The sequence below is a fragment of the Phocoena sinus genome, chromosome 7, assembly GCF_008692025.1.
Source record: "Phocoena sinus isolate mPhoSin1 chromosome 7, mPhoSin1.pri, whole genome shotgun sequence".
Taxonomy (NCBI): domain Eukaryota; kingdom Metazoa; phylum Chordata; class Mammalia; order Artiodactyla; family Phocoenidae; genus Phocoena; species Phocoena sinus.
Window position 1 is genome coordinate 59,590,196 of NC_045769.1, and position 13,189 is coordinate 59,603,384.

Sequence of the window (13,189 nt, forward strand, 5' to 3'; positions counted from 1 at the left end):
GCTAAGAGAGATATCAACATTTATGTGGTGGTTAGAGCAAGGAAAGGAATAGCCTGAGAAGAAATGGCCAGAGAAAATAGAAGAAAATCAGGAGAATGCAGTTGAAATGAAAGAGACATCGTCAGTGCTCTGAAGTTAGATGCTACTGAGAGGTGATTCAAGATTCCTGAAGAATGGCTGTTTGATTTAGCATCATGAAGGCAAATCATTGGTGTTCTTTTTGAGATCGATTTCTGATAGCCTGGTGGGGGCACACTCCAAACCGTTGTGGGTTAAGTTTTGTATAGGAAGTAAAGAAGTGGCGAGAGCAGGAATGGCTTGGAGCCAAGAAGTTTGGCTGGAAAGGGAATTGATGTCTGAGGGTGACCGACTTGACTGATTTAACATAGAATCTTAAGCCTACTTAAATATTGATGGGAAAGTATTGATGGAAATGGTGCTGATACAAATATAGGAGAGAGAGAGGCATAATAGATTGAGGTCTCAGGAAATACAAAGAACAATCTGCGGAGCAAACTTCCTTGGAAGGGGATAAGATCCAGAGCAGAGATAGTAGAGATTGGACATAAATAGTAGAAGGTAATGCTTTCCAGTTTACTGCTGGAAAGAAGGAAAGATTAGGTAAAAACAAAAAGGGGGTTTGGTATTCCAAGGTGACATGCATTTTCTCTGTGAAGTCAGGAAGATTAGGTCTCCTGGGTAGCAGGAGGGAATAGGAAAGATCGGAAATGTGAGAGAAGTCAAGAAGGTTTGAAAAAGGTGCTTTATTGGGAAAGGAAACATTGCAGGATTGCTGGGTGAAGAATCTTTGTGATGGAATCCACTCTGAGCCTAGCTTATGGTTAAATTTCTCTTATAACACATTGTTTAATAATGAGACTTTACTATAGTTAGTAGTATTTTCAGTCACCCTTTTTATATGTATATAAATAAATGTACAGATATAAAATAATTTTCATGATTATGGTGGTTTTCTCCCTGTGGCTAGTCACTGCAAAACCAAAATTTTAACTGAAATTTGTGTAAATTTTTCTACAAGTTAAACTTGTTTATTGTGTTTAAAAAAGAATGACTTTTAAAAATGACTTGTTTTTATGAACAGTGCATGTTCATTATAAAAAGTTTAAGCAAGACAAAACTGATAAAGAAGATTTAAAAATTACTCAACAGCTCCTCGCCTAGGAATTATTTTTATTAGCATTTGGTCTGTGTTATTAAAAGAGAGAAACAGTTTTATTAAAGTGTGATCATTAATGTATATACTGTTTTAAATAGAATACTATATTTAGTTGGAAAGAAAGAAAAAGAACTGAAGTAATACAGAAGAAATTAATGATTCTGTACCAGTTGGTTGACCAACTTGAGGTTGGTCAATTTTTGTTTCAGTGTTTGTTTATGCTGGCATACTTAGAATGTGAAACTTTGAAAGTGGCTATGATTTCTAAGTGGGCCACCTTCTTGACGGAATCTCTTTCAAAGGCCTTCTTGACAGATAGAATCTCTTTCAAAGACTGAGAAATCTTACGGTGTTTTACCTTGTATAATTAATCCACTCAGAGTATATATAGAGAAGAATATTTTCAAAACCAGAATGAGCTTAGCAATGCTAAAATTTAGCTCTTTCGTACTCTTCAGTTATAAGAAATAAGAGAAGAGGTCCATGTTTACATCCTTGAGTCATAGTATTCTCATCTCTGGCATATGGAAGAAATAGACTCTAATGGAAAGGGACATAACTATTATAAAATATTTCTCAAAGAACTGCTGTGTGCCACAAGCAATGATCATCTTTCTCTAGGAGAAAGGAGAATACTCCTTTCTTCATGAAACATTTTCTTTCCCCTACTCCTGGAAGAGCATATTACTTGTTTTTCACTGACTTTGTCACCACTTCGCAGTCTCTTTTGCCAAATCCTTCCCTATCAGACACCTGAGTTTTTAGTGCTCTCTCTGTATGATGTCATCCAGACCCATAACTTTAAACACATCTGATAATTCCCAATTTTGTATCTCCAGTCATGACCTTCCAAACTACATCTAGCCCATTCTATCATATATTCTCAGTACAAACATTTCTCATCTTCTCTACAGCAGCAATTTTATTTCAGGTTACCACTCATCTGCACCACTGCAACTACCCCCTAACTTAGTCTTTCTGCCATCACTCTTGTCCCCTCCCTTAGAGTCTGTTCTTTTGAGAGTAACCAAAGTGGCTTCTTTAAGTCATAAATCATATATCATCATCCTACTTTCCCTTTATTTAAAGCTCCCTAATCAATGGCTTCCCATTATAGCTAGAATAAAATCCAAACATCCATGGCTTACAAATGTTTGTGAACTGCTTTACTTCTCCAACTTAAACTTTATTTACTATCCTCTGCTGTGGTTCACCCACACTGACCTTATTTCTACTTCTTAGAACTCTCTTCCTTCAGGTCTTCTCATTACTCCCTCATTCTGGCCATTCTATTCTCAGCTCCAATACCGTCTCCTCAGAGTGGCTTCTCTGACTATCCTAGTACAAGTAATGCCCAGCAAATGTAAATTGATACAGCCACTATGGAGAACAGTATGGAGGTTCCTTAAAAAACTAAAAATAGAACTACCATATGACCCAGCAATCCCACTACTGGGCATATACCCTGAGAAAACCATGATTCAAAAAGAGTCATGTTCTACAGTGTTCATTGCAGCACTATTTATAATAGCTAGGACATGGAAGCAACTTAAATGTCCATCAACAAATGAATGGATAAAGAAGACATGGCACATATATACAATGGAATATTACTCAGCCATAAAAAGGAACAAAATTGAATTATTTGTAGTGAGGTGGATGGACCTAGAGTCTGTCATACAGAATGAGGTAAGTCAGAAAGAGAAAAACAAATACCGTATGCTTACACATATATATATGGAATCTAAAAAAATGGTACTGACGAACCTAATGGCAGGGCAGGAATAAGGACACAGACGTAGAGAACGACTTGAGGACACGGTAGGGAAGGGGAAGCTGGGATGAAGTGAGAGTGTAGCATGGACATATATACACTACCAAATGTTAAATAGATAGCTAGTGGGAAGCTGTTGCATAGCACAGGGAGATCAGCTCGGTGCTTTGTGACCACCTATAGGGGTGGGATAGGGGAGGGTGGGAGGGAGGGAGGGAGACGCAAGAGGGAGGGGATATGGGGATATATGTATACATATAGCTGATACACTTCGTTGTACAGCAGAAACTAACACAACATTGTAAAGCAATTATAGTCCAATAAAGATAAAAAAAAAGTTTGCCCAGCAATGCCACCCCCTCCCCCCAGCACACACATGCTCTATCACATTATCCTATTTCATACAGAATAGTACCAAAATAGTTTTTAAAAATCAGATGACATCCCACCACCAAAATGACCATAGTTAATATTTTCAGACATTTCTTGATTTTACAAAAAAAAAATTGTGATCTCACATTTTTGACTTAATTTATTTAAATAGGAAATGTTTTCACTAATGTAAGTGGGAAATTGCCAAAATTGAAGATAATGAAAATAAATACAATGAAAACTACATATTTAATTTTTTAGCCTTTAGAAGCTCTGAGGCTGAGGCCTGTTCTGTTGATAAAAAGTTATCAAAAAAAAAGTTATCAACATTTATAAATGTTAAACATTAAAGATCAATGGCATCAAACCAACATTTTCTCCTTGACATAGTCAGAAGGACTAAACGAGAATTGAAAGAGAAATAACTTTCTCATCAAGCAATTCAGTATAATATAGTCTTCAAGATGACTCTAGTCATCTTCTTTATCAATAAAGTATTTCCCCCAAAAGGGAATTGTGATAATAATTGTAACATTTATGATACTAATTGTTTTAGTTAATGTGAAGTTGAAATAAATAACTTTTGCCATGGACTAGGGTAAAAATGTTGTGGTGAACTAGTAAGAATTAGTGGGGGAAAACCTGTAAACCTCACAAAGTTTTATTATAAACTGTTCCAAGGTGAATTGAGTGACATGAAATGATATTATTCAAAATTAATGTTTGCGTATATTACTATGGAGTTTCTTCTAAATTACTAATTCCTACATCATAAAAAAAATAGTATATGCTCTAGTTACTGAAAGAGTTCTCTGTTAAGCACTTTACATATATTGTCCAATTTAATCATACCCATCCTCTGAAAGGTAGAAATATCTTATTTTAAAGATATGATAATGAGATCCTTAGAGGTTCAGTGATTTGTCTAAGATTTTATGACCAGCAAGGCTGCTAAAGCCCTTATTCTTTTTTTTTTTAAAAAAATTATTTATTTATTTGGCTGCGCTGGGTCTTAGTTGCAGCACTCAGGATCTTCATTTGCCGCACCTTGGGACCTTTAGTTGTGGCATGTGGGATCCATTTCCCTGACCAGGAATCGAAGCCCAGCCCCCTGCATTGGGAGCATGGAGTCCCAACCACTGGACCACCAGGGAAGTCCCTAAAGCCCTTATTCTTAACCAGTAAATCTTGTACTAAAAAAGATATGAAAGAATGTTATGATGTGAGTGTACAGTGATGTCTGTTGACCCAGGAGCATGTCTTTGGAAATTAATCTCTGATTTTTTAGTTGTAAGAAATGGGAAGTTGCCCAAATGGCTGCCAAATTTTCTGTAAGGTTATATTTTACAGCTCTTTTAGGCCCCAGTTGATCACAGGGCTATTCAGTTTTGAAGGATAACTTTAATGTTCCCTTCAGTTCATTTTTATCTTAACTTTTGGCACTATTTATTTTTAAAAATAAATTTAAGTTATTTGCATAATATGTTACCACCTCATATACAAATGAATAAAATAGGAACACTAACTTTCAGGCATAGGAACAACAACGCAGTTCAGTTTCTGTTATACACTTAATTAAAATTGAGGGCTGGGACTTCCCTGGTGGCGCAGTGGTTAAGAATCTGCCTGCCACATAGAGAATGGACTTGAGGACACGGGGAGGGGGAAAGGTAAGCTGGGGCAAAGTGAGAGAGTGGCATGGACATATATACACTACCAAATGTAAAATAGATAGCTAGTGGGAAGCAGCCGCATAGCTCAGGGAGATCAGCTCCGTGCTTTGTGACCACCTAGAGGGGTGGGATAGGGGGGTGGGAGGGAGATTCAAGAGGGAAGAGATACGGGGATGTATGTATATGTATAGCTGATTCACTGTTATACAGCAGAAACTAACACAACACACAACATTGTAAAGCAATTATACTCCAATAAAGATGTTTAAAAAAAAAAAAAAAAAAAAAGAATCCGCCTGCCAGTGCAGGGGAACACGGGTTCGAGCCCTGGTCCGGGAAGATCCCACATGCCTCAGAGCAACTAAACCCATGTGCCACAACTACTGAGCATATGTACTGGGACTGCTGAAGCCTGTGCGCCGAGAGCCTGTGCTTTGCAACAAGAGAAGCCACTGCAATGAGAAGTCCGTGCACCGCAACGAAGAGTAGCCCCTGCTCACCACAACTAGAGGAAGCCCATGCAGAGCAATGAAGACCCAACACAGCCAAAATAAATAAATCAATTAAGTTTTAAAAATAAATTTTAAAAGGAGGGCTGAAATTGCCATTTAAAATCTGCTGATGCATTTACTATAGGGATGTTGTGAGGACATCACTATAGTTACTCATTAGCCCCTACATCAAGATGGACTATATACGAAATTTTTCATTCTAAGTGTCATAAAACGTTTTTTATTTCTATGACTGAACTGACCGCGTTTCCTTTGTTGATCTGAGTGCCAGGAAACTAACTTTTATTTTCCCTTTTCCTGTTTTATTGTGTAAGTTGCCTCATCATGATAAGAAGTAAATAGTATTGTGCTTCCAGGGAAACTTTTTTCATACTTTTCAGGTATTCAAAAAATTTACCTAAACCATTGCCTGATGTGTTTACTAGTAAGATATAATGTACCTCCTCATTTCTTACTAATTTTGCTCATATGAATCAGGTACTATATAACATCGATTGTTTGCCAAGAATACTTAAGTATTATTTTAAACAGTTATATTTAATTGTAATAATTTACTTTTAAAATTATTATTACCAAATATTTCCACATTAAGATATGAACAGATTAATTATTTTAATTCTGGGGAATTATATTTTAAAAGTTTGCAACCTGTAATGAGAATGTCTCGGTTTTTTTGTATGTAAGAATGAGCTGTAGTCACTGTTTTTCTCTTATCAAACTCAGTCAAACTGTCATGATTCCTATGATACCTCTATCTAAAATAATTGATACTGTATGTTTGAAAGCATCTCATTTTGGGAATATAATCTAATTGGTAATTTTAATTAAATTAACCTGTTTATAAATGTGTTTATTGTTTGGTGGGTATATCATTGCTTTCTGTTTATAATATTTCTTAGTATTTGCTCATTTTTGTGATACTGTTATCTGATAATTTGAGTAAATCCCAGTTGAATTATGTTGCCACATTATGTCTTCAAAAGGGCATAAAGTCAGTACACATGCTTGAGTAATGTCTGGTTGTTTTACTCTTATGTTTCCAGTTGGCAATTTGAAATTATGGCTTCAACTGCACTTTAAATATGTGATAATAACATGTGTTTCTAATAAGGGCCAGCACCATTTTGTTCAGATAGTGTGAATGGTTGTCACTCATATATGACGAATGCACCTTCATCTGCTTCTTTGATAGTCCCCTAAAAACCATACCCTCAAATCAGGCCGATGAAATTAGCTGTGTAAATTGTGTGTCTGAGTGGTTCATTATCTAATCACCGTCAGAACCACAGTGATAAAGTAGATTGAAGCAGGGAAGAGGTCTGCCAGATGATTTCACCACCACCACCACCACCCCCCCGCCCCAAATCCAGTTTCCCTTGGAAACCCTAATAGTGCAGTTTAGAACTTCAGGCTCTCATGCCTGGAATACAGTATCTTTTAACGTACCAAACCTGAAAATACCAGTAGTTCTGGAGCATAATTTTCTTTCTTTAAAGATCATAATTTTATTTATTTCAATCAGTTTTTGAAACGTTGAGGCTCTTGAATTACTGTTTTGCTGCTAGTGCCCTAAATAGTACTAAATAGGAAAAAAAATACTCTGTCCTACTTGTAAGAATTCAGAATAACTTGAATAAATTGTTAACCTTCTAGGAATCTTGGCTCACTCTAATAATGAACTTCTGTGTTACTTGTTTATTGAATTGCTTCCCTTTAATTTATTTTAGGTGCTTTTGAAGATGATGATATCACGCATGTTGAAGGAAGTGTAGATCCTATTCGAGATATAGAAATTATACATGAAGAGCTTCAGCTTAAAGATGAGGAAATGATTGGGCCCATTATAGATAAACTAGAAAAAGTGGCTGTGAGAGGAGGAGATAAAAAACTAAAACCTGAATATGTAAGTAAAATCTACCACTTCTTTAGATATTTGAGTTCATTTTCCTTGATTAAATTTTTAAAATAAAGCACATACAATAACTAATATTGTTATGGAATTTTAGGATTCAAGGATCATTTCTGTTAAAAAATTGTTGAGAAACCTTGTTTTCTCTTCGCAGCGAAGGACTGTGGTGACAGGCTGTTTAAGGTGTTCTTTGGAGACCATATATAGCAGTAATATTGAGTATTTTATGGTTACGATGTATATCCTCAAGTTTTGGTGTTGGAGATGTGGGGTTTTATGATGAACACTTACTGGATTTAGATAAAGGACTGAATATGAGTTTTGTGGATTTGGAAGAAGTGATTTACATAAGGAATTGGTCTTCCACAGCTATTGACCGAATGAATGCACTGTTAAAGTAGACAGATAATTTTAATCTTTTATGGTGTGAAAACACATGTCATTGTCTTTAATATTCAAATGTGTTTTCTATCACATTGTAGTGAATAATTATTAGTAATAGTGTAGGAAATGTTTCAAAATCTGTTTTGAAGCTTTTAGTTTAAATATCATCAAATTGTCTTTTACCTTAAAAAAGCAGCCTTAATTATATATTTTCTCATTAATTAACATCTTCCACAAACTGTTCTTGATTTTTATGTTTTTTTGTTATAGGAAATGATTTCTTTCTTTTTAACTTTTCATGTGTTTTAATATGTTTATTTTTTATTTTCTAATTTTTGGAAACTGATTATCTTTTTGCTTTCTTATTTATTTTTAATAAGTTTGGAAAACACACCTTTGATTAGGGAACTCTAATAGGAAGAAATCAATTACAGAATCAACCTCTAAACAGTCACACTACCAATAAATTATGGTCAAAAGTGCCTGGTCTTGGAACAGGGAGACCTGTATTGTGCTACTGATTTCCTTGAGAGTCTGGAGTGAGCCCAAGTCATTTTACTTTCCTTAACATCATAGTTACTTCACTTTTTCCCTGTTCAAATAGAATGGAGAAAGGAGAGCGATTTGTCTGAGGAAATTGTACAAGATTTAGGATGGAAAAGGGGATTTCACATGTGGGTATGAAAGATATCCCTTTCTGTAAAGGGGGAAAACGTCGTGAGACAGATGTTGGGATTGAAGGCAATTCCTTTGTCCCAAACAGCATGGTTTCTGATTAGAGTAAAGCCTTATGCAGTCATCCTTTAGTTAATTGAAACTTCCTGACATCCATATATATTTCAGAAGCATTAACTGTCTTCAAAATAAATTTGTCGATCTTACTTTTACTTAAACGGGGAAAAGAGGCATCACGTTCTTCTGAAATTCTTGGGCTACCATTTCCTGGCCTTTCTTCTCAAAGAAAACTAGAATGCTGGGTGTTATTACTCCTTCGTATTTCCCCAAACTGTGATTATTTCATCATCTTCTTTCCTCATATTAGATTCAGCTGCTTCAGAATAAATTATAGATTCATGTTTCTCAACTTTTTTTTTAATTATCACTGTCCCTAAGGAAAAAAATTGAATTAAATTTCAATTAATTAAATTTCCCCCTAATGAGAGAAATTAAATACTAACAAGTAAGAATTCATTGGATAGACTTGAGCTTTGGAGGGCCACAAAACATTTTAATAACGAAGTTTTTTTTCACCCCCAAGAACCAATTTTTGCCCCTCTGGGAGTAATATTACCCCTATTGTGAATTCATGCTATAGATCATCTTGTAGCAAAGCCAATACTGGTAAGTATGGTAAAACAGATGGCTTTTTAGAAATTTTTTTTCAGTTTGTTGTTAGCAAAAATAGGATTCTGGTTGGGTCTATAACGCAATTTGGAAAGAATTAACATCTTTACAATACAGAATCCTTCAGTGTAGGAACATCTTATATTTCTATTTATTGAGCCAAGCACTGTTAGGCACATTTTATACATGTTATTTAAATCTCACAACATGCAAGGTATATATTATTATCTCCATGTTAAAACTGAGGAAGGCCAAGTTTCAAGAGGTTTTGTGAATTGCTCAAGATTTCATACTTAGTAAATTGTAGATCAAGTTTTTCAACCATATTAGTCCAACTACAGGGCCAATATGTTGGGGTTTTTTTTAATGCTTTTAAAAATTGTAAAACATTAACCTCATGTATAGTTTAACAAATAGCTGTGATACAAATGGGAGTAAAACCTACTTGCAGGTCAAGAAATAGAATATTGTTTAGTACCCCAAAGTATCTCCATCACTTACCAGTCTTAAAACTTTCTGTCTTCCCACAGCTAACCATAATCCTGAAATTTATAATAATATCCTTATTGGTGTATGTGCCACCTGCAATGATATGAATTATTTTCCTGAGTGCAAACTTTATATAAATGGCATCATGTTGTATCTATTTATATGAGCATTTTCATTCAGCATTATTTTGTACAGTTCTTTATGTTGCATTTATCTTTAATTCATTTGTTTTTCTTTTTTTTTTTTTTTTTTTTTTTTTTTTTTTTTTTTTGTGGTACGTGGGCCTCTCACCGTTGTGGCCTCTCCCGTTGCGGAGCACAGGCTCCGGACGCACAGGCTCAGCGGCCATGGCTCACGGGCCCAGCCGCTCCGCGGCATGTGGGATCTTCCCGGACCGGGGCACGAACCCATGTCCCCTGCATCGACAGGCGGACTCTCAACCACTGCGCCACCAGGGAAGCCCCTCATTTGTTTTTCTTAATGTAAAATATTTCATTGAAAAAAATATACCATAATTTTAAGATCTGTTCTACTGTCAGTGGGCATTTGAATTTTCCCTCAAAGTTTTTTATAATCATGAGCAATGCAGCTGTGAACATTCTTTTACATCCTGATGCATGTAAGGATAAAGTCTTATATTTATTATAGAAGTCAGTAGTATATGTATATCTTCGACTTTACTAGATAACACTGTTTTCCTAGTCTGTGAGAGTTCATCCTGTTGTCAATACTTGGTATTATCAGATTTTTTCATTTTTGCAGTTTGATAGCTGTGTAATGGTATTTGGTTATGGTTCTCATTTGCAGTTCTCTAGTTATATAAGATTGGAGACCTTTTTAAATATTGATTGGCCCTTTAGGATTTCCTCTTTTGTGAAGTGCTTGTTCTAATTATTTTGCTCATTTTCTATTGGATCAGTGTCTTTTTCTCAATAATTTGTGAAAGTTACCTATATATTTTGGATATTAGTCATTTGCTTTGAATGGATTGCAAATATGTTCTCCTATTCTGTGGCTTTTATTTTTAATCTTTTTAATAGTATCTTTTGATGAACAGGTGTTAATTTTAAGGTTAGTGTTTTTCTGTCTTGTTTAAGAAACTTTCCTACCTTAAGGTCATCAAGATAATCTCTTGTATTCTAAAAGCATTATTGTTTTATCTTTCACACTTAGCTCACTAACCCACCTGGAAATTATTTTTTGTAAGTAGTTTAAGGCAGGCATCCAATTTGACTTTTTTTCCCCCATATGGAAAACCTGTTGGTCCAGTACCATTTAAAAAAAAGACTGTCCTGGGCTTCCCTGGTGGCACAGGGGTTAAGAATCCGCCTGCCAATGCAGGGGACACGGGTTCGAGCCCTGGTCCGGGAAGATCCCACATGCCACGGAGCACCTAAGCCCGTGCACCACAACTACTGAGCCTACGCTCTAGAGCCCACACCACAACTGTTGAAGCCTGCATACCTAGAGCCCATGCTCTGCAACAAGAGAAGCCACTGCAATGAGAAGCCCGTGCACTGCAACAAAGAGTAGCCCCTGCTCGCCGCAACTAGAGAAAGCCTGTGCGCAGCAACAAAGACCCAACGCAGCCAAAAAAAAAAAAAAAAAAAAAGACTGTCCTTTCCCTACTCCAGTGAGGTGCCTCCTCTGTCATAAATCAAAGAGCTTTGGCGTCTTAGCTCTTTCCTGAGGATCGGCAGATGAGTCTAGGTAAAAGTGGCCAAGAGCAGCAGTGGGATCCCAAACCTGCTGAGGTGAAGGTGAGAAGGGAAGATGGAATGAGGGGTTAATTTCCCATGGATTCTATGGTGTTATGTGTGTTCCTTACATCATTTTTATACTTTCCTCGTCCCCTGCTGTCCCAGTCTCTAGTCTAGATCAGGCACAATTAAAGTGTGGTCCTCACACCAGCAGCATCACCATCACCTGGGAGCTTCTTAGAAATGCAAGCTACTAAATCAGAATCTACTAAATCAGAATCTCTGGGGGGGTGTTTTAACAGGCTCTCCTGTTATGCATGCTACACAAAGTTTGAGGATCACTGCTTTAGAGCAGCCACCAGCCCTCTACCCTCCACCCCAGGGTAGAAGATTCTTAGGCCTTCCCCTATCCTTTTCTTGGTCTAGTAATGCCTCACTACCTTTTTAGGTCCTTGGTACTATTAAGAAGATAATATTTTTCTCTATTTAGGCCTGCTTTATTGTTGTCTTTATAGGCACAGTTACTCTGACTCGCTTAGTTCATTAGTAGTGAAAATGGATGTCTCCTCGATACAATTTTACCAACAGTTTGCTTGATATCATAATATAACAATCTGACAGTTCGTGGGGATAAAGACCAATGTTAAGCAGGGAAAGACATTTTAGGATAAGTTATTTTAAGTAGTTTATTAGTGAATATTTTTACATTATAACTACTTTTGCCTTAAAAAAAGTAAGTTACAAACAACATTTATAATCCAGTTTACGTAAAAAATGATAGCTGTATTTTTATAAGTGCATCAAAAGAGGTATGGAAATATGCTCAATTGTTATGTTTTAACAGTAAACATTTGGAAACTACAAAAGGTTTTTAACAGTAAGGTGTTTGGAAAGGGACTAGTGGCTGTGAGAGAGTGAGTGATTGGGGTGGGCACTTTGACTATTTACCCTCTATACCTCTCTGCTACTTGACTTTTTTCCATAGCAATGTATTATTAATTTTTTTAAGAAAAAAAAAAGGTCTAAGGAAATTATTTCCTTTAGGTGGCCTCCAAATAAAGAGGTAAATGCATATATATTGTCCTTAGCTGTTTCTGACCTATATTCATCAAACTATAATTTTAGCTTTGCACTAGAGAAAGGGTTTTGAAGTTTCTATCTGAGATTGGAAAAGGAATGTGGTAGGAGATGTGAAGCTGGAATAGATGCATACGTGAGAAGTCATAGGCTTTAGGATCAATTTCATCTTCACTAACGTGAAAATTTGGATAGGCAATGTAATTTATGAAGATTAAGAAGAAGCTCCTTATGTGTTTTCTTAACACTGACAGTTTGAGTTACAAAGCCATTTTGAGTCGTATCTCAAACTCTTTGCCTTTTAATCTAAATTTTGGTTGTGTCTCCTCAGAAGTAGACCTTGAAGCAAGAATTGGAGTGCAGGTAGTTTTCTTGGGAGTTAACTCGGGAGGCACACATCAGGGAGTGGGGAATTAAGACCAGGAAGGGAAGGAAACCAATACAAAGTTATGTATATGAGCAGGCGGAAAACCCTGAGCAGAAGGGGATCAGCCCTTCCAGGGATCTCTAGAAAACAGTGTAGAAAGTGTCTTGTAGTTTTTCTACTGGAAGGATGAGGAACCTGGGGTAATTATTAACTAATTTCCATCAGTCGTTGATTGTGGGCTGCTCCTCGGAGTGTTAACTACCTGCCTGGCACCTGATGCCTGTGTGGTCTGAGCATGGTGCCTAGGCAGTTGCGGATGCGGACAGTAAGAAGCCATTCAGCATGTACCGATCTGTGAGGGCAAAGGGCATAGAGGCAGGGCACCAACAGTCTCTGCTTACATGTCTTCAT

General features: G+C 36.5%; 1 protein-coding gene across 1 annotated transcript in view; it reads left to right on the top strand.

Moving 5' to 3' along the window:
• OLA1 (Obg like ATPase 1) overlaps positions 1-13,189 on the top strand; it is a 169,558-nt gene that overhangs the window by 97,080 nt on the left and 59,289 nt on the right. Inside the window, 1 exon segment of the mRNA XM_032638235.1 lies at positions 7,236-7,411. Within this exon segment, the coding sequence (XP_032494126.1) occupies positions 7,236-7,411 (176 nt within the window).